Genomic DNA, 27,130 nt, shown 5'->3' with positions numbered 1-27,130 from the left:
GAGGAGCTTGGTAGGCTACAATCCATGAAGTCGAAAAGAGTTGGGATCAACTGCGAGACTAGCACATTAACTTTTACTTTTTCTTCAAAAAGCTACTATTTTATTGGGGGAAATTTTTTAATTGCATTGTGAATTTCCTGTTAGCAGAGAAGTATTTTAGGTATTTTTTTCTCTTAAAAATAAAAAAGGAATTTTATTATTGGGGGAGGGAGGAATCCTTAACTGATAGTTTCAAGTTAAAATCTTAGGAGAAAATAAAATCTCTCCAGCTTCTAGATATCATTGAGCTGTGGGTGTTCCATACAGAGTTGCGAGGAGGGAGTCAGTCCAATGACAAGACAAAAATAATGAAAAAGCAGCGGAGAAACAGTGAATGAGCAGAATAAGTTGGGTTGTAAAGGCTGAGATAATTAGGCAAATGTGCAGAGAAAAGCAGAAACCAGAAAATGTGCCCACAGAAGGAGAAAATGAGAGATTGACAGAAGATGTGTCTAGGGTTTGGGTGTTTTCCAGCTCTGGTTAGACATTATTCGACTTGTTCAAAATTGCCACCTTGGTTTACTTAAGCAGGTTTCCGTTGTTTGCAAAAAAAATAAAAATAAAAATCCCCCAGGCCAGTGCTTCTCCATCCTGTCTGTGCACTGGAATCTCCTAAGGAGATTGTAAAAATATCAATGCCTGGAGCGCACCTCAAAAGATGTTGATTTAATTGGTCTGCAGTGACACCAGGGTGATGGGATTGTTAAAAGTTTTCCAGGTTTTTCTAAACGTGTAGCCAGGGTTTAGATCCACTGCATGCGTCTCGAGTCTAGAGCGGAGGGTCTGACACGCCATGAAGCAACAGAATAACCTGGAGGACTGGTTGCATCATAGACCGTGGCCCACTCCCCAGCAATGTGGCTACTGAAGCAAGTCTGGGTGAGGCCCAGGAACGTGCATATCTAACAACCCCAGGGGATACTCATGCCGCCGGACATGGGGCTATGCTTTGAAAGCCTCTAAAGGAACCGATCAAATAACTGTTCAAGGTGTGATCTTCTGCCATCATGAATTTCCCGCCAAGTTTTCTCTCTCACGCCTCAGTTTCTCCCTGGGAATAAACACCCACCATTCTCATGAAAAGTGTGCAAACAAATTAGGGCTGTGTCTTAGCAACAGATTTCTCAGCTGAACCAGAAGCTATGCCTCTGTGGTGACAGGTGCTCCTTAGCTGCCGAACTCAACTGGAAAAAAAGAATTTTATTTTTTTCTGATCCTTCAGATTCTGAAAGCTGACATAAATGATAAATTATAGACCTCTGCACCTGTTGGAATGAGCTCCACTCTGCCCTAGGAGTTCTAGTGGCCCCTCAAGATTGAAAATAAAGGAGATGGAGACATTGATCTACTTATTGCTCAAATGACATCCCTAAAAATAAAGGCACGTTAGTTATAGGAAACATGTGTTACTCTACATTGCAGGGGGCAATTACAAGACAATTATCAAGTTATTTCAGTTAAAGAAGCTTTTTTCTTTCTGATTGGATGACTTAATACTCGTCTACTTCCTTTCAGTAAAAATCTGTAATAGGTAAGTGGGAAATGTGCCCAGTCATGACACTCTAATATCCATGCATTAATAAATGGCCCTATCTTGCTTATTCATCAATTGATTCAACAAATATTTGCTGGGTGCCTGCACTGTGGCAGAAGAAATTAAAATTTTAATATAAGGCAATACTGCCCTCAATAACAATGACAAGAACAACAGTAGTTAATTTATTGGAGACTTACAATGATTCAGATACTGTGCTAAACATTTAATATAGATTATCTCATGATGAAGTAGGTGCTATAATTATCTCCTATTTTGCAGCTGAAAACTTAATTGCAGGAAAAAAAAAAAAAAGTAACTTGCCTAGGCTTGCTCAAGCTCGCACCACTATTAAGTATGTGAACAAGTAATTGAACCCGCGTTCGCTCTCATCCAGACTTCATGTTTTAAAACACTTTTTAGGTCGATATTGCCTTTTCCAGGAGCAGTTTTACTGGGATGATCCCACAAGTGAATGTTGCTGTTAATTGCTAAGTCATATTCTACTCTTTGCGACCCCACGGACTGCAGCACGCCAGGCTCCTCTCTCCTTCACTATCTCCTGGAGTTTGCTTAAATTCATGTCCATTGAGTCGATTATACCATCCAACCATCTGTCGCCCCCTTCTCCTCCTGCCCTCAATCTTTTCCAGCATCAGGGTATTTTCCAATGAGTTGGCTCTTCGCATGAGGTGTCCAAAGTACTGGAGCTTCAGCTTTAGCATCAGTCCTTCCAGTGAACATTCAGGGTTGGTTTCTGTAGAATTTACTGATTTGATCTCCTTGTAGTCCAAGGGACTCACAAGAGTCTTCTCCAGCACCACAATAGGTGAACATACTACTGTCAGAGGAGAAAGACGCACAGTTCCTCTGGAAACCCAAATAAAGACAAGCTGCACAACTCCTGGGGTGTCTTCCACCATGCACTCTAAGGAACGGCACCCCTGAAGTGTATGATGTGGTGGTCCTGGGATTCTTTAGGGGGTGATACCTAAGATGAGCTCCACTGAAGGAGAGCTGTCCAAGCAAATGGAAAAATGAGAAATGACTATGCACATGAAGAACTGCAATCACTCAGAATAAGACTATAGACTGAAAGAGAGTGGATCCTGGGGACAGGCAGAGGTGGGCAGTGATCAGATCCCTGATGTGCATGCTTATCATTGCAGGATGTTTGGACATTTTCCCAACAGTGGGGAAGGAGCCATCAGTATTGTGGTAAAGAGGAGTCATGCACTCAGGTCACCAGAACTGGAGTAAGAAGGAATTGCAGGAGGACTTCCCTGGCAGGGGGCATCCCTGTTAGCTCAGATGGTAAAGAACCTACCTGCAATGCAGAAGACCCAGGTTCAATCCCTAATCCAGGAAGATTCCCTGGAGAAGGGAATGGCTACTCACTCCAGTACTCTTGCCTGGAGAATTCCATGGACAGAGGAGTCTGGCGGGTTACAGTTTCATGGGGTCACAAAGAATTGGATGCGACTGAGCAAAGCGACCTTCCCTGGTGGCCCGGTAGTTAAGATTTCACCTTCTGATGCAGGGTGTATGAGTTCGATCCCTGGTTGGGGAGCTAGGATCCCACATGCCTGAGGGCCAGGAAACCAAAACATTTTTAAAAAATGAAAAAAGAAAAAAAAAAAGAAGCACTACTGTAACAAATTCAATACAGACTTTATAAATCATCCACTTCAAAACAACAAACAAAAAAACAACAAAGAATGAATTGCAGGGCCTGAGACCAGGCACAAGAGAGGGCAAACGCTTACTTTAAGGGAGAAAAGGTAAGTATGGATACAAAGGATGTTTGGCGAGAGAGTAAGAAAGTAAAATCTATAGGAATTAGAGACTAAATGGATTCACAGGCTTAGTGAGGAAGAGGTTAAGAATGATACCTAAATTCTGATTACGTAAATAGGCAATATGATGTGCTTTTCCCCAAGGCAAGGGACTTGGGAGAGACATAGATCTGAAGCTCTCGTTTAGTTAAGTTTTGTTTTCTTTGAGCCAGAGTGGTTAGTCTTACACTTGTTCACCCTGAGCTAAACTGAGTCCCTTGTGCCTCACTTTCTTCATCAGCCAAGTGTATACTGTGGATTGGATTACGATTTTGAAATCAGACTCCCATGCGTCTCCCTAGTACCTTTTCCCGTGAATTCCTATCTGAACTAAATTGCAAGGTTAATTTAATTCATGCAAATGTGTGTTCCATCATTTCTTGCTCAGCAAAGAGGCTGTTGAGGGCCCCATTACTATGCTGCTCACACACCTTCACCATCTTTCCCTCCATTCCTTGGTCCCACCCTGGGTCCTCTATAAGCTAATTGGGAACCTTGTTCCAGAGGTTACTCCCCCCTCATCTCAAGCCCATCTCTCCTAGCCATTCCCCTACTCCCATGGCTCCGCTGTTCCTGATTGTTTACTGCTCTTTCTGCCAGCTTTAAGCTGCTGTGTTTTCCATTCCTGACATCTGGGTCTTGTTCCTGCTTCCTGGCAGCAAGACCTCCACATAATTTATACCCTTGCCACAAGAAAATGAAGGCAAGGCTGAAGCTCGAAGGAGGCTAATGCTGGGGAATGTGATGGAAATCCAAAACCACGATGCTTCCAATTAAACCAAACAAGTCTCACTATAGCCCTGGAGATTCCAGCCTGAGTACAATATTTTGCAGACAACATTCAGCCCAAGTTCTTGAGCAGAGTAAACCTCTCTAGGAGAGAAATGCTATTAGTGGAGTGCTTAGTTATCCAAGAACCCTGTTTGCAAGACCAGATTTCCCAGTCCTTTTACTGACAGGTGTGATCTCTTCTTAGCAAGAGATTCATCTGAGTTGTCAGCAACACCATTCATGTCTGAGGCTAACCACAGGGGGCACGTGCAGAATTTATTCCTATCAATACCTAAAAGAGGCAAGGTGAGGGTGAGGGTTGGCTTCCCCAGTGACTCAGCTGGTAATGAACCTGCCTGCCAATGATGGAGATGCAAGAGATGCAAGAGAGGCAGGGTTGATCTCTGGGTCAGAAAGATCCCTTGGAAGAGGAAATGGCAGCCCACTCCAGTATTCTTGTCTAGAGAACTCCAGGGACAGAGAAAGAAGCCTAGTGGGCTACAGTCCACGAGGTCACAAAGTGTTGGATAGGACTGAGCAAATACACAAACACAACTGAAAGAGGATCTGATGTTCTTTTCTCTTTCCTAGAGTGAGAGATTCTCACTTAAATTGGGCCATTATGGGTCAAAGTTCCAACACGGTCTTAGAAAAGCAGCCTTACTTACACATCAGCTTTGTCTACCTCCAGTGGCTAATTTGGGGTGAAAATTTTCCCATTTAACTCAGCAGAAGGCATCAGTAACTAATGGGTTATGAGATTTCTCACAGTGGGACCCTTTATTAAATATTATAAAATGCTGCTGGAAGTTTTCCGCCATTCCGGAGTTAGGTATTATAATGTCCTTCTTTCTCAAATAGCTCAATTATGTTGACAAAGCCCATGTACATTAATGCAACATCATGCACTCTAAAGTGTGGCTTTGTTTTGGATGTAGCACCGTTCTGGGAACTAATAATGATTTTAATCTCTGCGGTTTACTTAAATGTTTGATATGGGCCAGTCATACTGTTAAGGTTCATGACATACATGTTTAATCAGTATAAAATTCCTGAAAGGAGGCTTTCATTCAAATTTACAAATGAGGTTCAACTTAGCATTGTGCTAAAGTTAAAGGAGGTTAAATGACTAGCACATAGCCACTCATTACTTAATCTTTATTCTGGTATCACGGGAACAATTTTAAATAAAAAAATATGGGATCAAATTATTATTATAATTTTTTTTTTTTTTTTTACCCAGGACCTCCATGTTTTCTGTTGCTTGTTTCCTTTTTGGAAGGGGGTTTTTTTCCCCTACTTTATCCTCAAATACAAAAACAGGAGAATTCTAGATTCAGTACCTTAGCCTGAGTCAAAGAAAATAAGTAACTGTAACACATGTTCCTTTGCTACTTCTGAAGAATAGAGTGCAGATAAAATAAATTGTGTGTACAGCGTATCCTTAGGTCCTTGGAGACAAGGATTTAGGAAGGGACATGCCATTTCTTCTTGTCCTCTACTTCCGTGCCTTTTTTAAAAAGAAGCTGATGAACTAAAAACATATGCCAGAGGGACAGAATAAGACCAGTAAAATAATGTTAGTAGCTGAAAGTTCTGTTTCATTGGGCCCCAGAGAAGGATAAACCCCAAATACGCCCTCCCTGTCCCCTGGAAGAAGGCAGCCTATTTTGTGTGAGTGGTAAATGGAAATCAATGAGCTGCTCACGGAGCACTGCAATCTCTTTACCAACACGTATTCAAATTCTTGTCTGGGAAGTCCCATGGACAGAGGGGCATGGCGGGCTACAGCCCATGGGATTGCAAAGAGTCAGACATGACTGAGCATGCACGCACGCACACAGCAAGAGCCAGGGGGATGGAAACTGATACCTCTCCTAATTCTGAAGCCCAGATGCTCTGCAGCAGGACAGAGACCAAGCAGCTACAGCACAGCTCTTCAGAAGACACTGCTGGTCTCGGCTCCTCGGAGCTTGCTGGAGCCTCAGCTTTCCTCCTCTCCCCAAAGCCGTGTCCTACTGCCCCAGTGCAGCATATCTCCTGACCCCTGTGTGGAGCTCCTGGAAGATGAACATTTCAGTGCCTACCACTAGTTGATTGTTAAGGCTGTCTGCTCTTCTGGGCTTCTCCACTTACATACCTCTCCTCTGACTGGAGCCTTCTGATTTCTGATAAATCTTCTCAGCCTCTCTACTCTGTTCTGGCAAAGATAATCTCCCCTAAATTGACTCACACGCCTTTGTGCTGGTCAATTTTACTTTGAACATCCTCCTTTATCTCCTAGCTACATTTCAAAGCTCTGTGACTTTGCTTTGATTTCGTTAATTCTAAAATAAATGGAAATGGAAGTATGTACAAGTACAGAACTTGAAAGAGTTTTGAGTCAATGAGTTTTGTTGTAACTGACTCTTCATTCAAAATATAGAAAAATTTCCACTAATCTAGAAAGTTCCTTCCTGGCCCCTTTTATTGAATCTCCTTCTAGAGGAAACCACTGTTCTGGTCTAACTCATCTTAAACTTTGTATAAATAGAAGCATAGAATATGTGCTTCTTAATGTCTAACTTATTTCACTAAACATGTTCCTGAAATTGGTCTGTGTTTTTGAGTATATCTGTAGTTGATTGCTACTGTCTTTAAGTTTTTATTGTTGAATTGCATTCCGGTGTATAAATATGCCAATAGCGTGTGTTTCTGGGCTTTTGGATCCAACATCTGCAGCATATTTCCTGATCTTCTAACAGGCAAGAGAGACATAAAATGGAAGTTCAGGACGATAGGAAAGGGAACATAAGATCAGCGTGATGTGAGAGCTATGCCATTAGTTAATAAAAGCTTCCTTTCTTTTGCTCCGTCTGGTGACCTTCAGACACAGAAATCCCACCAAGTCTTCAATTTCACAAGGAAGAAGATAAAAGAGTCCATAATCAGGCTTGTAGACATCTAAAGAAAGGATATTTCTCTACTAGTTTATTGTGAGTGCAAGAAAAACCTTTACTCATCATTCAAGTACAACTCAAACGGCATCTTCAGTCTCTAGCATTTCCATAACCTTAAGGGAAAGTTACTCAAGCCCTCATTTGTGTTCCTACAACTCACACGAACCTTGGTTTTAGTTTTTACTGACAAACTTTGTTTCATTTTTTACTACATGGGTTTCTTCACAGACTTGACTCCACTTTCTACCAAAGAAATTATACAACTCCTTAAAGAAAAGGTACCTTCTGGCACTTGGCACAATTATTATACACATGATGTAAATGAGTAGACAAATGGATGACTGCCTGGATGGATGGATGAATGGATGGATGAAAAGATGGATGGATGAATGGATGGAAGGGTAGATGGATGAATCAGTGAATGGATGAAACAATATATGAAAAGGGCTGTATTGCTTATAAACTGAATGAACTGTATGGTCTTTTGCAAGCTCCAGAAGTATCATGACATTGCTTTCTCCCCATCTCCTGCATTCTCATTAGTCCCAGGAGTTTATATTATTCTACCTGCCAATATGCAAATGTCTCAGTACCATCTAGAGCAGGTAGAACCTCCTAACCACCAGAAATGGGCTTCCTAATGCTTTCAGAAATATTTCCATAAGAGTCAGTGTTTGTGTGGAGTTACTGTTAATTTACAACCATGTAGCACAAGAGACAATCTTGACTCAGTGGAAGACTTCCAGGTAAAGGACAGGCCTGAGTACTGAGTGAGTGGCAGTGCTTCTGCTGTCAGCAGAAGGCTGCTTAAATATAGCCACACAGGTAACTGAAAGTTGATGTTGGCCCTAAAGGAGAGCTTTGTAATGCTACGAACAACATCTAGCGCTCAGCTGTTTCTCACCCACCTCTCAGATGGTCCCAGCAGGAAACGAATCTGTGACTGTCATGTTTACAGTTAATTAATGTTTATTTATATTTTTAAACAAGGCTTTCACCTACCATGCTTTAAAATAAATGTTCTGCTCTTCAATTAGAGGTTGTCAGAGTGGAGAGGAATCCTGTTTGTTACGGATAGAATGTGTGTATGCTTAAAATGTGTATCAGGGTGGAAACTCTTTTTCTGTAAGTCTCTCTCTCTCTCCACCCAGAGGCTGAGGCTTCCTACTTAGAGAGACACTTTTCAAGATCTTGACTTTGAGATTGGGGCTCTGCTATGCACGAGGCCCTGGGTAGGGACTTTCCAAGTGGTGCTAGTGATAAAGAATCCAAGCAGGAGATACAGGTTCAATCCCTGGGTTGGGTAGATGATCCCCTGGAGTAGAAAATGTCAACCCACTGAAGTATTCTTGCCTGGAAAATTCCATGGGCAGAGGTGCCTGGCAGGCTACAGCTCATGGGGCAAAGAGTTGGACAGGACTGAGCACACATATGCAGGCCATGAAGTTACTTCTAGAGGGCAGACAGCAGATTACAGCGTCTCCTTGGATGGAGAATGTGAGGTAGCATGAAAACATGGCACATTTTGACCAATGTAGAATAAGTGTTCTTAAGGGAAAAGCATGTGCTTTGTCATTTTGCAATAAAGCACTGACTCAACAAGCCTGAAGCATGTAAACCCTATATTCTCCAAAGAAAGGTCTGACCCTGGACTGGCTCCTGGGAGCTCACCTTGACATCTGTGGAATATCCTGATAGATAAGAGTGTCTTTCTTTACCTGGGACCTTGGGCCACGTTAGAAGGTTGATACCATGTGATATATGGTGGGGTTCTTGGGCCACAAAGCTTGACCTCTGAAGAGCCTGGAGACTAAGATTAGCTGCATGGACACCAGGGCTACAAAATGACTCCTGAGGACTTCCCTGGCGGCTCAGTGGTTGAGAATCCACCTGCCAATGCGGGGGATAAGGGATTGATCCGTTGCCGGGAAGATCCCAGTATGTCTCAGAGTAACTTGGCTCCCGCGCCACAACCACTGAAGCACGTGCACCCAGAGCCCACGCTCTGCAACAGGAGAGGCCACCACGATGAGAAGCCCGCACGTGGCAGTTAGAGAGTAGCCCTCACTTGCCAAAACTAGAGAAAGCCTTCGTAGCAGCAACAAAGACACAGTGCAGCCAATATATAACGACCCTCACTAAAAACCCTGGTGGCTCAGGGGAGCGTCCTTGTCTGACAACATTCTACCTGTGATCACACGTCATAGATGGAGAATTAAGCATTGTCCATACAACTGCCCTGGGAGCAGACACCTGGACTTAACACATCCCCTCAAAGAATAAGTGATGAAGAGAGAAGGGGTTGCAGGGTAGAAAGCCAGATCAACTCTACTTCCTGGTGATCCCAAGGACATCATCTGACCTCTTAATGTTTTTGAGGTTCAAGTCAGCTTCTAAATTAGATATTCATCCATTGTTTCACTGGATACTCATTGAATGTGCCACTGTTTTAATCATATAGTATATGGTCAAAAAGTGGTTAATGGTGGAGATGATTGTTTGAATTGGTCCATGTGTGAGCTTCTGCAAATTAGTTTAAGCTCCTTCAGTGAGGTAAGCACTCTAAATCTGTACATATGCCCTCTGCACTTTTGCAGATAGATATGTTCATAGTTTGTAGTCCATAAATGATTACTTTCATACAGTTATGTGGCTAGTATTACCTCCTATCTTATCTTGAGCCTAAGCCTCTGAATGTTGTTTTTCATCAATTGCACATTTACTATAAGCTCGAGAGAAAAGCCTACATGTGAAGGTGCCTAGAATGGTGACAGAATCATCTGTGGAACTTAATAAGTGCTAGTTGAATACGAATCTGAACATCTAGAGAAAATTTTACTATTTAATGAGACATATACACTTTCCTTCTTGATGAATAACTGGAAAAAAAAACTAAAGACCCAGGAAATGGGATGAAATGCAATTTTTTGCCCGGTTTTCAGCAATGAATATTGAACTCCTAGTTTGCTCTTGTTGCCAGTTAAATGGTTTCCCAAAAAGATACTCTCAATCCCTAATTCCCAGTACCTATGTATGTGACTTTATTTGGAAAAAGATTCTTTGCAGATGTAACCAAGTTAAGAGGAGCCCATACTGAATTAGGGTGGGCCCTGGTTCACTGTGGGCTTCCCAGGTGGCTCAGTGGTAAAGAATCTGCCGGCCAATGTAGGAGATGCACATTTGATTCCTGGGTTGGGAAGGTCCCCTGGAGAAGGAAAGAGCAACCCACTCCAGTATTCTTGCCTGGGAAATCCCACGGACAGAGGAACCTGGTGGTCTACAGTCCATGGGGTCACAAAGAGTCAGACATGCCTGAGCATGTACACATTAGTCCAGTGACTGCTATGCTAAGAAAGGAGAAATTTGGCAGAGATTGGAGCTGTGCTCCCATGAGCCAAGGATGCGAAGGACTGCTGGCAATCACCAGAAACTAGGACGAGGCAATGAAGGCTTCTTTCCCAGAGTCTTTGGAGACATTAGGGGCTGCTGACATCTTAATTTCCAGACTTCTAGTCTCCAGAAGTGTGAAAGATAGGCTGCTGTTTTGTCTTTTTTTTAATCTATACAGTTTGTGGTATTCTGCTATGTCAGCCTTAGGAAATGAATATGCCCCCATTACAGCTTGTCATACACAGGTCTTAGGCTTGTGTCTGGTTTTCCTGCCTGAACAGAAAGTACTCTGTACCCAGAAGGTGGGGGGAACCAGCCAAGAGTGTGGAAGCAGAAGGAAGTGACTCACCATGGGACTCCGACCAATGCTGCCCAGGTAGTGGAGGAGTCCTTTGGCATGGTAGATTGTGGGCTGGAGATGAGCGCTGGGAGACAGCCACTGTCTGTTCAAGTCCTCCCCTCTCAGTGAGCATCTGTGACTGCGGGAACCAACAACAAGCAAATAAATACACATTTAGAAGAAAATAACTTGAGAAAATAAAGCTCGACAAGACAATTAAACTAATGAATCCAACTTCCTTCTGACTTCTGCTCAATTGGCATCCACTGAAGATGCCCAGAAAGATGCAGATCCCAATTGTCGTGATTATTCACAGCTCCCCAGAGAACTGGAAACCATATTTAACTTGAGTCAGGGTCACCAGAGTTTGAAGATGAAGTTTGGGAAATATTGTTCTCCGCTACCTACTTCTGAGGAGAACAAGTTCAATAAATTTCTCTAGACTCTCCAGTTCCACAAATAATCATTATTAATAATAAGTTGAGATCAATATATCATGCTGGGCATGTTACATATGCTCTTTCTAGCTGGCCCAGTAATTCTGCCAAGTGGATATTATTGCACCCCAGTGAAGACAGTGACACTTAGAAATGGTTAAATAAATGCCCCCAAACCACCTAACAGACTTAGGCTTTCCATCCACATCTGTTTCCCTCCGAGAAACAGCATAGGGTCTTTCTCCTAACACGTTAACTCCACCCTATCCATATAGATGCCACAGAAAACTTGACATTTACTCAGAGAGCTGGAGGGTCATTTTCAGATACATCATCATGGATTATTAGCTCTAGAAATGAGCTCAAAAATCATACTTGTCCTCATTTGGGAAAAGAGGATGTTCCCATTTGAAAGTATCAAGTCTCTCTACAAAGGTAACACAGCTGGTTAGCAAGAACAGTGACTGCAATTCAGAGAGAAGGAAGCCGAGATGCTGGGTGGTGGGTAAAGGGAACCTTAAAAGCCCGGGTCCACCAGTGATTACCAATGGCCGCCCCTTCTCTAGGGAGGCGACCAGAAGTCCTGCTGAGATGTTATTTATTCAATAGGCTGACAATCAAGGTACCAGAGATTAAGAGGAAGCAGAGCAGCATCTCCATCATCTAGTCCTCCCAACCTCCCTACCCGGATCCCTACTACCACCCCCTGCTGCCCTTGTCCTTCTCTTTTTTAAAACATAATTTTATTAAATTATTTATTTTTGGCTGCCCTGAGTCTGCTGCTTTGCTCAGGCTTTTTCTAGTTGCAGTGAGAGGGTGCTATTCTTCATTGCTGTGCGAGAGCTTCTCATCCTGGTGGCTTCTCTGCAGAGAACAGGCTCTCTGTGTCCCGGCTTCAGTAGCTGCAGCACGTGGGCTCAGCAGTTGTGGTGCGTGGACGTAGCTGCTCAGTAGTATGGAACCCACGTCCCCTGGATTGGCAGGCAGATTCTTTACCACTGAGCCACCAGTGATGTCCTGCCCTTGTCCTTCTGTGCTTCAACTTAATCAAACTGCACACCACTCTTCCTGAGAAATTGTGCCTGCTGGTCTCATTGCCAGGACTCCCCAAATCTTCATCCCTTACCTCTTCAACATTCAGGGGTCAGTTTTTCAGGGAAACTTTCCCTGATCCCCAGACCCTTATGTTCTCCTGGTACTAAATACATTGCGACACCATCCTCAGAGTTCTCATAGAATCTTTTTGAATGGTTTTCATTCCATTTACTTTTGTTTCTTTCACCTTTGTTGTTAAACTGTAAGCTTCCTTGGGGACAGAAACAGTTTCTTTGTTACCATGTAGACCCAAATATAGTAACTGTGTCAGAGTTGGTATTAGTAAATACTTTGGAGTGAAAAATGTACTAACATTTAAATGTAGAATCAGATACTTTTTCTGTTCAAAGAAAAAACACTATTTTTAATAAATCTTGGAGGTGGAAGGAAAAAGGTTCAGCCTCCTCCTTTCAGCACTTTCTAATCTCATGTTTCTGAAATTATCTTTAAATATTAGTTTCCTGCTGCTTGTCAGGCCCTGTTACAGCTTGCTGGAAACAGAAAATCTTTAGATTAATCATTTATCCTGATTTCACCATTAAAATATTTTGACTTGAGAAATGGTAGGTTTGTTGCATCTTCCTCTATGACTTTTATTCTTTCCTTGCTTTACATCCCCCAACATCCTCTTTTTAATAGCAATGACATTTAGAAATAGGGTTTCTGCCTGGCGACCAAGGATGAAGATAAAATACAAAGCAAATCTTTCGAAAGAAGCAAATAGCAATAGAAAGAAGCCAGCGTCCCAGACTTTCTCCTAAGCCTATCTGCTGTGTTTAAATGAATTTCTTTTCTCAAATCAAGGTACTTGCCAGCACAACATCCCAGAGCCTCAGAATTTTCTCTAACTGCTCTGTGATTCTGCCCTGACCTGGAGTCTCATCAACCCTGGGTTGTTTTTTTTTTTTTTTTTTTTTTGTAATATCAAAAGTAATGAAATCAGTGGAGGCCCCATAAAAGTATTTGTTTGTTGCAATAAAAATGCAAGCTTTCTCTGTGACCAGTAGCCAGCAATTCCATGCAACTCTCTCTGCCTCTGCTTTCCTTCTGTTCCACAGAGATCACATTCTAGAGCAATGTCCACAAGGAAAAAACCCAGAGGTTGACAATGGCAGATATACCATTCCAGACAACAGTTCTTCCAAATGTAGGGGCGAGGTGGAGTTTTGTGCTGCGATCAGAATAAGCCTGAGTGTTGGTTAAACAGATTGAGTCTCAACTCAGCTTTGTCTCCAGATAAGGGGATTGGGGGCTTCTGAGAGTCAATACTGTCATATGCAAAAGAATACAGATACTCCTACCCTACCTCTCAGGATTATTCTGAGGGTTAAATGAAACGATCTCTGTTTTAGATATCTCCATGGAGAAACTACATAACTCTTTCTCCACCCGTCTATGTCCAGACCATGTCTACATCTATATCCACGTGCATAATCTCTACTTCTATCTGTATCTACATCTTCATCTTCAACTCTAATGCTCAGGGATGCCAAGCACCACTTGGATTATGGTCATTCATTCCTTATCTCATCCTAACACTTTTCCTTATGAATAATCATCAGAGAACTGCATGCACTTTGATTGGAAGGGAGAAGAATCTTGACTGGGAACCTCAAATAAGAGGCAGTGGTTAGTTTTTAAATTCAAACTGACTTGAACACATTTAAGAGTGGAAACCACGAGACTGAAGAGAAAAAGAGTTATCTAAGGAATGGTACAGACGAGGCTGTTTGCAGGGCGAGAATAGAGACAGATACAGAGAGTAAGTGTGTGGACATGGTGGGAAGGGGAGGGTGAGACGTATTTGGAGAGTAGGATTGACATATATGCAGCACCATGTGTTAAACAGAAAGCTAGAGGGAAGCTGCTATAAAGAACAAGGAGCTCAGCTCACTGCTCTGTGATGACCTAGACGGGCAGGATGGTGGGGGAGGCTGCAGGGGGAGGGATATGTGGACATGTATAGATGATCCACTTTGTTGTATAGCAGAAACTAATACAATGTCGTAAAGCAATTTCCAATAAAAAATAAAATGTTGTCTGAGGAAAAAAAATGCAAGGATATAACAATATAAATTGCTGAACAGACTATTTAATAGTCCCAAGCAGGCCATTAAATTGTACCAAGGGAAGGATGGCTTCTAAGATCTACTAGGTGTGCAGATTTGGGGAGAAACTGGACTCATTTGAGACTTAAACAAGTCTTTTCTCCTATTAGTCGGGGAAAATTTTTGCTGGTTTTTCAGGGGCGGAGACAACAATGCATTCCTTAGGTCTATCTAGGAGGCATGAACTTGGGAAACCCATATGTATTTGTATTCAGTGTTCTCTGCGTGGCTGTGGTTTTGAGAGTATCTCTGTGTGCACTTATGGCTTCAGCAGTTCCTAGATTTCTGCAATTTCACATTATTACAACAAGTACAACACCTAACTCGAGTGCTGCTCCTTTTAAAGCAAATCCATTTTCTTCCAATCTTCAAGTCCATTTAGCATTTTGTGTTAATGACATCAGCGATTCATGCAGTCGGAGGAATTGCTGTCGCTCTTCCTAGGGATTTGTTTTAAGCATTTGAAGATGAAATGCACCCCATCTTATTATCTACTGTAGCATTTCTGAAATGACAGCTGCTGCCTCTATGTGGAGAAAATTAGCAGATGGACAGTTATGACTGGCTGGCAATAAATTCAGCGCCTCTAATTTCTGAAAAGGGGTCATCCCTCAAATAGAGTTTGAAGTCTTGCTTTGCTTCTAACGAGAGGAAAATGGTCAGCATTGCTATCTTTTTTCCCCCACTGAAAAACTGCAGACTTACAGAAGAGGGGAAGAAACACTTCCTTTTGATTTTCACAAAGGAAGTCATTTGACTCATATAGTCCTCCCCATTTTTTTAAAGCAAAAGCATTGGTTTAAGAGAGTGTCAAACAGAGTGAAGTAAGTCAGAAAAAGAAAAACTTCATATATGAATGCATATATGTGGAATCTACGAAAATGTTATAGATCAACTTATTTGCAAACCAGAAATAGAGACAGATGCAGAGAACAAGCGTGGATACCAAAGGGGATAAAAGGGGGAGGTGGGAAGAACTGGGAGATTCGGATGGACATGTACACTCTACTGTGTATAAAGTAGACAACTACCGTTTAGCACAGGGAACGCTACTCAGTTCTTTGTGGTCACCTGAATGGGAAGGAAGACCAAAAGGAAGGGGATACGTGTCCACATGTAGCTGATGCACTTTGCTGTACAGTAGACACTAGCACGAGATTGTAATGCAACTTTCTTGTTCAGTCACTCAGCCGTGTCTGACTCTTTTGTGATCCCACAGACTGTACCTGCCAGGCTCCTCTGATCATGGGATTTTCCAGGTAAGAATACTGGAGTGGGTTGCCGTCTCTTTCTCAGAGGATCTTCCCAACTCATGTATCGAACCTACATCTCTTGAGTCTCCTGCATTGGCAGGCAGATTCCTTACCACCAAAGAATCTGTGCCACCTGGGAAGCCTCTCTGAGTACTTTACATGTATATTATGAGCCTGCCTTTTTTAGGGTATTTGCAGCACATGTCTAGGATATCTCTAATTAAACCTGCAGTTTTTGGTAGGTCAAATCCCTTCCCTTAAAAAAAAAAAAAAAAGGCTTTTGGTCTCCTGAAAATGTGGTCATTTTATGACCCTCCCCCCCAAAAAAAAAACCCACATATTAGCCAAAACTATCAAAAAATGAATCAGAAAGGATGGTTCTAAGAGTTCACTGAATAAAAGTCATCATCTTCATGGTAACCTAAGCATACCTTCAAGGCCAGATAGTCTAAAGGGAAATGATGTCACTCAAAACCACTTTTTAACATCGGTTGTGGACTTTACAATGGACTTCCCAGGGAGCGCTAGTAAAAAAAAAAACTTCGCCTGCCAACGTGGAAGACATAAGAGACAGAGGTTCAATCCCTGGGTTGGGAAGATCCCCTGGAGGAGGGCATGGCACCCCACTCCAGTATTCTTGTCTGGAGCAACCCATGGACAGAGGAGCCTGATGGGCTACAGTCCATGGGGTCACAAAGACTCAGACAAGATTGAAGCGACTTAGCACCCACACATATGGGTTTATGTGTTTGCTAAATACAAAGATTATCCTAACCGGAGAATGGGAAATAAATGATCTAACCAAAGGCCTTGACACATAGACCCTGAACTACCAGGACCCCTGAAGCAAAGAAAGAATTAGAGGCCAGAGGAAGAAAGAGGAAAAGTGAGCTGCTTCCTGAAAGAGAATCTATAAAGCTGCAGTCAGACAATAAAATGATTCAAAAATCTCCCATCCAGCCGTGACTGATCAAAGGAGAGATGGGGCCCTTCAGACTGAATGAGTGATGCCAGGCTTGATAATATTAGTGCCCACGGCACAGCAAGCTCTGTAATCTGAAGAGAGGCAGCATGTTTGAGATTTAGCAAGTGCTTTACCATTCACTGCACATCTTAGTAACAGGAGACAGCGTGGGTGCAGGAGAATATTTATCAAGGTAAGTAGATGCACGAGAGAACACGACTGAACCGCATAGGCCACTGTGGGCCAGACACTGTACCCAGAGCTTTCCAAATAAAGACCGCCTGGATCAGGAAAAGGAGGAAAGAGAAAAAACACAGCAAAACACAGTGTCCTCCTAAGGCCATCATCACTCTACAGCTCAAACAATCAGGGTTGTAAGTGACATATTATGTTCAAAATAGTTTTGCCATACAAAGAGCTCAGATAGACAGTAGTCTAGAGTGAAGGAGAAAGAAGCAATCAAACCCAAGTGTCCCTCAACATATCCAAGAACCCAGCCACATGGTGCCAGAGGACTGGTCACCCCAGAGCCCGGGCAGAGGTAAGCTGAGGTCCTCAAATGATGGACAGATCTGCACATGACTACAGGGCTTCTCTGATGGCTCAGTGGTGAAGAACCTGCCTGCCAATGCAGGAGATGCAGGTTCAATCCCTGGGTCAGGAAAATCCCCTGGAGAAGGAAATGGCAAGCCCCTCCAGTGGTCTTGCCTGGGAAATCCCATGGACAGAGGAGCCTGGTGGGCTGCAGTCCATGGGGTTGCAAAAGAGTTGGACACAACTTAGCCACTAAACAATAGCAACAACAACAAAGAAATGACCAGGGTGGAAATCTCAACTTTGTTAAATAAATCACCCAGAGTTGACACTTGAACCTAGGTTAGTCCAAACCTAACCTGCTCATTTTCCTCAAAGTATGGGCACAGTAGCATCATGTGAGAGCTTGTTAGGTGTGTAGAAACCTGGGTCCCATTTCTGTATCTTCATTTTAACAAGAGTTCCAAAGAATCGGTATACACATTTAGTGAATGCCTTTAAAGGATTAGAATGTAAATTGGTATCAACACTATGGAGAACAGTTTGGGGTTCCTTAAAAAACTAAAAATAGAGATACCATATAACTCAGAAAAAACCTGCTCCTGGGCATACAGCTGGAGCAAACCATAATTAGAAAAGATACACTGACCCCTATGTTCATAGCAGCACTGTTTATGAGAGCCAAGACATGGGAACAACTAACTGTCCATCAACAGATGGATGGAGATGTGATGTGTGTGTGTTGTATGCGTAATGGAATATTATTCAGCCACAAAAAAGGAAATGATGCCATTTGAAGCACCATGGATGGACCTAGAGATGATCACACCAAGTGATGTAAGTCAAAGACAAATATTTGACATCACTTATATGTGGAATCTAAAAAATGATACAGATTAACTTATTTATGAGACAGAAACCATACACAGACTTAGAAAACAAATTTACATTTACCAAAGGGGAAGGTGAGGGAAAGGGATAAATTAGGAGTTTGGGATTAATGTATACATAATACTACACATAAAATAGATAATCAACAAGCACCTACTATATAGGACAAGGAACTCTACTCAATACTCTGTAATAACTCTATGGCAAAAGAATCTGAAAAAGAATATATATATGTATATGTATAACTGAATCGCTATGCTGTACGCCCGAAACTATTACAACATTATAAATCGACTATACTCCAATATAATTTTTTTCAAAAAGCCAAAGGCAATAATAAGCAAAATAAGCATTGCCTTATACTTTATTTTATGGAAAGAAAGAAAATTAACACTTATATAGGAACGTGGACTTTATAAAGGACTTTATTGCCAAAAAACTTGCAGGAATCTAGAGCATTTGCTGTTTAGAATCACTGGCATCTGACTCTGAGCAGCACCAGCTCCAAAAGCTTTAAGATGTATCTTTCCTACTTTCCCACCTAATTTCCCCCAGGATTGAATTAGCCTATTGCATGTTTTAATTTGAAAACCAATGTAGACTTAAGATGTAAGTGTGTTTTCTCTGAGTTATTTTGATAAGCCTGGTTTCGTAATATCATTCAGACATCCAATGTAACAAAAGATAACAAGCGAAGGACAAGGTGAAATCAGGTCAGACCATATTATGGGGTGGGAAATGTAGGAGAGTCCTGTAATATCATGATTATCAATCAGGAATATGTAACGTGTTAATTCAAATTTCTCCTTAGAACTGAGTCATATACAACTGACTCAGTAAAAGTAACAATTAGATTCAAGTGGTTAGATCTGATAGGCAGACTGCCTGAAGAACTATGGATGGAGGAGGTTCGTGACTTTTTAGGAGACCATCCCCAAGAAAAAGAAATGCAAAAAGGCAAATTGTTGTTTGAGGAGTACTTACAAACAGCTGAGTAAAGAAGAGAAAATGAAAGGCAAAGGAGAAAAAGAAAGATATACCCACTGGAATACAGAGTTCCAAATAATAGCTAAGAGAAATAAGAAAGCCTTCCTCAATGATCAATGCAAAGAAACAGAGGAAAACAATAGAATGGGAAAGACTAGAGATCTCTTCAAGAAAAATACAGATACCAAGGAAGCATTTCATGAAAAGATGGACACAATAAAGGACAGAAGTGGTATTGACCTAGCAGAAGCAGAAGATATGAAGAAGAGGTGGCAAGAAAGATCTTCATGATGCACATAACCACGATGGTGTGGTCACTCACCTAGAGCCAGACATCCTGGAATGTGTCAAGCGGGCCTCAGGAAATATCACTACAAACAAAGTTAATGGAGGTGATGGAATTCCAGTTGAGCTATTTCAAATCCTAAAAGATGATGCTGTGAAAGTGCTGCAGTCAAAATGTCAGCAAATTTGGAAAACTCAGAAGTGGCCACAGGAATGGAAAAGGTCAGTTTTCATTCCAATCCCAAAGAAAGGCAATGCCAAAGAATGGTCAAACTACTGCACAATTGCACTCATCCCACACACTAGCAAAGTAATGCTGAAAATTCTCCAAACCAGGCTTCAACAGTATGTGAACCATGAAATTCCATATGTTTAAGCTGGATTTAGAAAAGGCAGAGGAACCAGAGATGAAATTGCCAACATCCGTTGGATCATAGAAAAAGCAAGAGAGTTCCAGAAAAACATCTGCTTCTGCTTTAATGATTACATCAAAGCCTTGACTGTGTAGATAACAACAGACTGTGGAAAATCCTTCAAGTGATGGGAATACCAGACCACCTTACCTGCCTCCTGAGAAATCTGTATGCAAGTCAAGAAGCAATGGTTAGAACTGGACATGGAAAAACAGACGGTTCCAAGTTGGGAAAGGAGTACATTAAGCCTATATATTTTCACCTTTCTTATTTAACTTATATGCATACATAATGTGAAATGCCGGGCAGGATGAAGCACAAACTAGAAACAAGACTGCCAGGAGAAATATCATAACCTCTGATACACAGATGACATCACCCTTATGGCAGAAAGCAAAGAGGAACTGAAGAGCCTCTTGATGAAAGTGAAAGAGGAGAGTTGAAGGAGTTAGCTTAAAGCTCAACATTCAAAATACTAAGATCATGGCATCCATTCCCATCACTTCATGGCAAATAGATGGGGAAACAGTGACAGACTTTATTTTTTTGTGCTCCAAAATCACTGCAGATGATGACTGCAGCCATAAAATTAAAAGATGCTTGCTCCTTGGAAGAATATCTATGACCAAACTAGGCAGCATGTTAAAAAGCAGAGACGTTACTTTGCCAACAAAGGTCCATCCAGTCAAAGCTATGGTTTTTCCAATAGTCATGTATGGATGTAAGAGTTGGACTACATAGAAAGATGAGCGCCAAAGAATTGATGCTTTGGAACTGTGGTGTTGGAGAAGACTCTTGAGAGTCCCTTGGACAGCAAGAAGATCCAACCAGTCCATCCTAAAGGAAATCAGTCCTGAATGTTCATTGGAAGGACTGATGCTGAAGCTGAAACTCCAATATTTAGCCAGCTGATGAGAAGAATGGACTCATTTGAAAAGACCTTGATGATGGGAAACATTGAAGGCAGGAGGAGAAGGGGACAGCAGAGCATGAATTGGTTGGATGGCATCACCTATCTGATGTGATGGGCTTCTTGAAGAAATACCTAGCTTCAGAGGTGGGGTGAGGAAAGAATATCAGTCTAGAATATATTACGATGCCAGAATTTTTAAAGCACTCAGAAATAATGGAAACATGTTGAAATGACAGAAGAATCAATTTCAAGGGAATCTCAATGACCAAATGTGGTAAGACTTGAACACTAAAATCAAGTAATTATTCATAAGTTTGTACTGATATAAGTAAATAAAGGAAGAGCTCTTCATTTGAGTAGAATTCCACTCGTTAAAACAGAAAGAGTGAAGGAAAATAAAGCTATCATTTGGCAAATATAATAGTAATTGTTATAAACCAGAATCATCAATGGATGCTAAAATTAGTGGGTTATGATGAGGAGTAGAATATTTACATAGACTTGTGTCCCTATAAGATACTTATTAATTTCAAAGGGAAATTATTAGTAAATTTATGGTGAAGAAACCCAGCAGATACAACCATAATCAACAGATCAAAGATAACGTCATCATTAGAAATACATATGCCCCTGAGGACACACCATCACTTACATGATGCTTTTGCCAAAAATATAGAAAATAAATTTAATCATCAGAAAAACTCAAATCAATGTGTACACTCCAAATAACAGACCAGTACTCGTCAAACATGTCCAGATCAAGAAAAATAAAAAAGGATGACAAGCTATTGTAGACTGGAGGAGATTAAGAAGACATGAACGTGGGGCTTCCCTGGTGGCCCAGTGGTTAACACTTTGCCTCCCAGTGAATAGGGTGCAGCCTCCCTGGTGGGGGAGCTAAGATCTCTCAGGCCTCACAGTCAAACACCCAAAATATAAAACCGAAGCAATATTCAATAAAGGCTTTAAAAATGGTCCACATCAAAAAAAATCTTTTTAAAAACTTTTTTTAAAAGAGAAGACAATGGAGTATTACTCAGCCATTAAAAAGAATACATTTGAATCAGTTCTAATGAGACAGATGAAACTGGAACCTATTATACAGAGTGAAGTAAGCCAGAAAGAAAAACACCAATACAGTATACTAACGCATATATATGGAATTTAGAAAGATGGTAATAATAACCCTGTGTACGAGACAGCAAAAGAGACACTGATGTATAGATCACTCTTATGGACTCTGTGGGAGAGGGAGAGGGTGGGGAGATTTGGGAGAATGGCATTGAAACATGTATAATGTCATGTATGAAACGAGTCACCAGTCCAGGTTCGATGCACGATACTGGATGCTTGGGGCTGGTGCACTGGGACGACCCGGAGGGAGGGTATGGGGAGGGAGGAGGGAGGAGGGTTCAGGATGGGGAACACAGGTATACCTGTGGTGGATTCATTTCAATATTTGGCAAAACTAATACAGTATTGTAAAGTTTAAAAATAAAATAAATTTTTTTAAAAAATAAATAAATAAAATAGAAGACATGAATACCACATGCATTGGGAAAATGATCTTTATTGGTGTAATTGATGAAATCTGAACCGATAAATACTAGTACCTTGATGTTATTTTCTAAGTTTCATCATTATACTGTGGATATGCAAGATGCTACAAAGTGGGTTAAATATATATATATATATATATATATACACACACACACACACACCCACACACACAAGGCTTTTTGTACAATTATTACAATTTTTACTTTTCTGACAGATGTTTATTATTTCAAAATAAATGCTTAAAGGATTTTTAAAAATTTAAATTTAAAAAAGGAACATATCCTATAATTCATGAAAAAAATAACTAATTTTAAAAACTCAGAAATAACTCAATAAATGGTTAGAAAAAGAAATTATAATTTTGAAAATGAAACCTAGAGTAGAAAGAATGAGTGAACCAATACAAATAATGCCTTATAAGAAAAATGTGAAAAAAAAAAATTTCAAACCTAAGGAAAGTGAAAGTGAAAGACGCTCAGTCCTATCCAACTCTTTGCAACCCTATGGACTATATAGTCCATGGAATTCTCCAGGCCAGAATACTGAAGTGGGTAGCCTTTCCCTTCTCCAAGGAATCTTCCCAACCCAGGTTGCAGATGGATTCTTTACCAGCTGCGCCACACAAGGGAAGCCCAATCCTTAGGAATCAAAGAGGTAAAAAGGATTTAAGAGAAACTGACACATAGTGCATGACACATTGAAGACAGGCAAACAGTGACCCATGGATAAGGGCGTGTAAGAAAGAAAACAAGGCCAAGATCAGAACAAAGGCTATACTAAAAGCACTAAGAAAGCTATATTGAGAAAACTCACACAAAATAATAAAAAAATTAAAATCACATTGCAATAATTTATTATGCATCTAAGATAAATAATATTGATCCAGAACCAACATCAAGACATAATCTAGTAATATTACTGGATTTTAAAGGAAAAAAAAAAAAACTCATTGGGGAGCAAGGCAATAAAAACACTGTACTTAAAAAGGAAAAATTAGGTTATCTCTTTTGGCAGCAATGCTTCAGAAGAAAATTGAATAGTGATATTCAAGAAATTAAATAAGACATTTAAAGGAAGAAAACATGAGACAAATTTGTTTGTATCCAACAAAAGTGATCCTCAGATACAAAGAGAAACAGACACATTGTTATTAAGATTCAAGAACCCAAGGAATATTATTCCCGTGATCCTATCCTAAGAAATACATTAGACAGCAAACTCAGATACGCAAAATGATCAGAGAGCTATGGATATTTTCAATTTTTATAAAAATAACCTGTGGATATTGATGCCACAGAACTCATTTCACATTCATATTATAGTTTCCTCCACCAGAAGTTGAGCCCTTTGAAGGTAAAAGATAGTATCTTGTCACATCTCTGAATCCCAGAACCTGGTACAGCACCTGACCCACTGAAATTACTCACTGAACATATATGAATGGGAATAAGACAGCATTGAATTTAAACTTCTAATTTAAATGTCGTAAATGAAGTGTGCTTAAATAAATGCTTAATACAGCAAAATCAGTTAAGAAGCAAAACAGTTTTGAGTTTCAAATGTTCGCTGACATCACAAAAGCAAAAGCAGATTATTCCCAGCAATCACATTTACCTTAGTTGTCATGTTTGCGATGTAAAATAAAACAAATACTTTTATTTTTTTAATAGTGAAAGATCCCATCACTATAAGAAAAACAATAAGGTACGCCCCATCTTTTTATATCAGGCCAGAGGATGGTACAGCTGGTTTTCCTCCTCATCACCATCATAACCAACATTGAGTGCCAATCTTCTGTTACGGGGTTCTATGCGTTATCTCCGTTGATCTTCATGATAATCCTATAGGCATTGTTATTATAATTGCCACTTTGCAGATGAGGAAATAGAGGTTTGGGACAGTTAAGTAATTTGCCTAAATTAGCAAAAGTACAATAGTTTCTAGTTTCAGAGTAAAAGGCATAATACAGAAGAAGATTATTTTATGAAAGTCTTAACCACCCTATCCTGTGGACAGATCAACTCAATGTCCTCAAGGGATGAAAGGTGGGGAAGAAACCTACAGAAATGGACCATCTTTGCCTCCCATACCTACATGAACCAGAACGTCTCAGCTTGTGTCTAACCTGCACATTGAAATTTAGAGGCAAACTTTGTTTGAAGAAAGGATTACGGTGTTTAATACATTAATAATTGATGGCTTGTGAGTCAAGTGTCATTACACGATTCAGCCTTAGAAATCTGTTGACAATTTAGTATGCAGTTTTCTCATATGTAAAATTAATACTCCCTTTCATGCTTGACAAGTTGGTGTAAGGTGTAAAATTTTATTCAAAAGACAAAAGCGTTGTATAAAACCATGTATTATTCATTAATTCACCATATATTTATTGTTACAACATCTACAGAGCGTCAGATACTATTCTTATCCTGAGGAATACAGTCATAAACAAGCCCAACTAGGAATTTACATTCTGGGGATTATGATTAAGTGGTAATTAAAGACAGGCAGATGTCCGTCATATTTGTTAATTTTTCAGCACAGTGACCAGCATGTGGTAGGCAACCAATTCATCATGATTGAAGGAACTCCCCATTCTACTGCTGAAGAATATTTCTTCTCTGGGAAGCCAATATCTAAACTAAAGCCACAACTTTAAAAAAAAAAAAATGTTAATTCAACAGATTTAATTATGGTGTATTGATTTTTTTCCTGATCATCTCTGTCTTGGCAAGCTCTCTGTACTGCTACAGTCTAAAAATCTCTATGCCTTCCTTGTTAGAGACAAACTCTTGGTGAAAAAATTCCACGTAAAGACCAGAAGCATTAACACTGAGAAAAATAAAAATTGTCCTTTCTAAGACTGCAATTTGTTTCATTCTCTTAACCTTAATGCAAGTGCTGATATTATAGCTGAGATATCCCCCCAAAATCCAGAATTAGGGTCCTTTAATTAGACCAAATAACACCACATATGTTTCTTCCTGAATGGAATAAAAAAAAAAAATTCATAGCTCTTTGCTTGTTCTCTTCTTCTATGCCTCTGAGGCTTCTTTCACATTAAGGCAATTTTTTGTTGTGGACCAGAAGGTATACAGGACGTGTACAACTCCCTGATGAGCGGGAAGCCAAAAGATATCTCAAGAGAGCAAAACTCTTCCCTCTCCAGCTAACTAGTACAGGTAGCAAGAAAATTGATTCTCTGTTTCTCCAGAGGCTATCAATGTGTTTAACTCTGGTGTATAATAAAATCCAGATAAGTCTCTTCAGGAAAGAAACAGAGATGCAGGAAAATAATTTCTGCTGATTGGGAGTTTCAGTAGCTAGAAACATTCACCTCATCCCCTGAAAGCAACATTGACTGTCAGTACCATCCTAGGTAAAGGAATGAAGAAAGTCATCCAGGAAGTCTGGCCTTTCTTCTTCTTAAAGTCCTGGCAGGAGAAAGTTGAAAGATTGGGAGGATACTACTTACAGTACTAAAGAGAAAGTCAGAAGACAAATTGAGATTTAGTCTTGATTCGGACACTTGCTTCTATGGGATCTTAAACATGTTCCTTAATATTGCTTGAGTTTTTCCTGTGGTCATGTACAGATGTGAGAGTTGGACTGTGAAGAAGGCTGAGCACCGAAGAATTGATGCTTTTGAACTGTGGTGTTGGAGAAGACTCTTGAGAGTCCCTTGGACTGCAAGGAGATCCAACCAGTCCATTCTGAAGGAGATCAGCCCTGGGATTTCTTTGGAAGGAATGATGCTAAAGCTGAAACTCCAGTACTTTGGCCACTTCATGCGAAGAGTTGACTCATTGGAAAAGACTCTGATGCTGGGAGGGATTGGGGGCAGGAGGAGAAGGGGACGACAGAGGATGAGATGGCTGGATGGCATCACTGACTCAATGGATGTGAGTCTCAGTGAACTCCGGGAGTTGGTGATGGTCAGGGAGGCCTGGCGTGCTGCGATTCATGGGGTCGCAAAGAGTTGGACACAACTGAGCGACTGATCTGATCCGATCTGATCAGAGTTGTTATTTATTTTAAAAAATTAGGACACAGGATCTTTAGCCTATGTAACTCTTCTTTAAAAATTGACTATTTTAAGAAAAGAGAAAGAGAGAAAAAGAGATACACAAGGGGAGAAGAGAGTATAGAGGTGGGCTCTACAGTTTTACTCTTTGGAACAAAGATTCCTAAACAGAAAAATTGCCCAAGATTTATCACCTCATAGGTGAATTGTAAAAATTGACTCCACAACGGCTTTCTCGCCTTCTATTGCTCATAATGTTTCTCTCCCAAAGACATAATTCTAAACCGATACTTAAATTCTTCCAATGACTTACCATTATCTACAGGAGGACATGTAAACTACTTTGATTGGCATTCAAGATCTACAGAGTGGTCTTGGTTCACCAACCCAACTCTTGGTGAGCATTCTTATTTTCATCATCAGCAAATACTGTCCTAAACTTTTAACAAACTAAACTACATCCAGTCCCATCACTTTCTGGCAAATAGAAGGGAGACAAGTGGAAGCAGTGACATTTTTCTTTTCTTGGGCTCCAAAATCACTGAGGACGGTAACTGCAACCATGAAATTAAAAGACACATTCTCCTTGGAAAGAAAGTTGTGACAAACCTAGTCAAGCAAAGACATCAATTTGCCAACAAAGGTCCATATAGTCAAAACTACAGCTTTTCGAGTGGTCATGTATGGATGTGAGAGTTGGATCATAAAGAAGGCTGAGTGCCGAATAATTGATGCTTTTGAACTGTGGTGCTGGAGAAGACTCTTGAGAATCCCTTGGGTGGCAAGAAAATCAAACTAGTCAATCCTAAAGGAATTCA

At 40.7% G+C, this 27,130-nt stretch overlaps 1 protein-coding gene across 2 annotated transcripts in view; it reads right to left on the bottom strand.

The window, feature by feature from the left end:
- AGBL1 (AGBL carboxypeptidase 1) overlaps positions 1–27,130 on the bottom strand; it is a 932,974-nt gene that overhangs the window by 411,682 nt on the left and 494,162 nt on the right. For both annotated transcript variants that reach the window (XM_070775073.1, XM_070775072.1), the window contains exon 19: positions 10,858–10,987. In XM_070775073.1, coding sequence (XP_070631174.1) covers positions 10,858–10,987 — 130 coding nt within the window. The remainder of the gene's footprint in view (positions 1–10,857; positions 10,988–27,130) is intronic.

The sequence above is a fragment of the Bos indicus genome, chromosome 21, assembly GCF_029378745.1.
Source record: "Bos indicus isolate NIAB-ARS_2022 breed Sahiwal x Tharparkar chromosome 21, NIAB-ARS_B.indTharparkar_mat_pri_1.0, whole genome shotgun sequence".
Classification (NCBI taxonomy): domain Eukaryota; kingdom Metazoa; phylum Chordata; class Mammalia; order Artiodactyla; family Bovidae; genus Bos; species Bos indicus.
The sequence above is the reverse complement of the archived record's forward strand: the minus strand, read 5'-3'. Positions and strand labels throughout refer to the sequence as shown.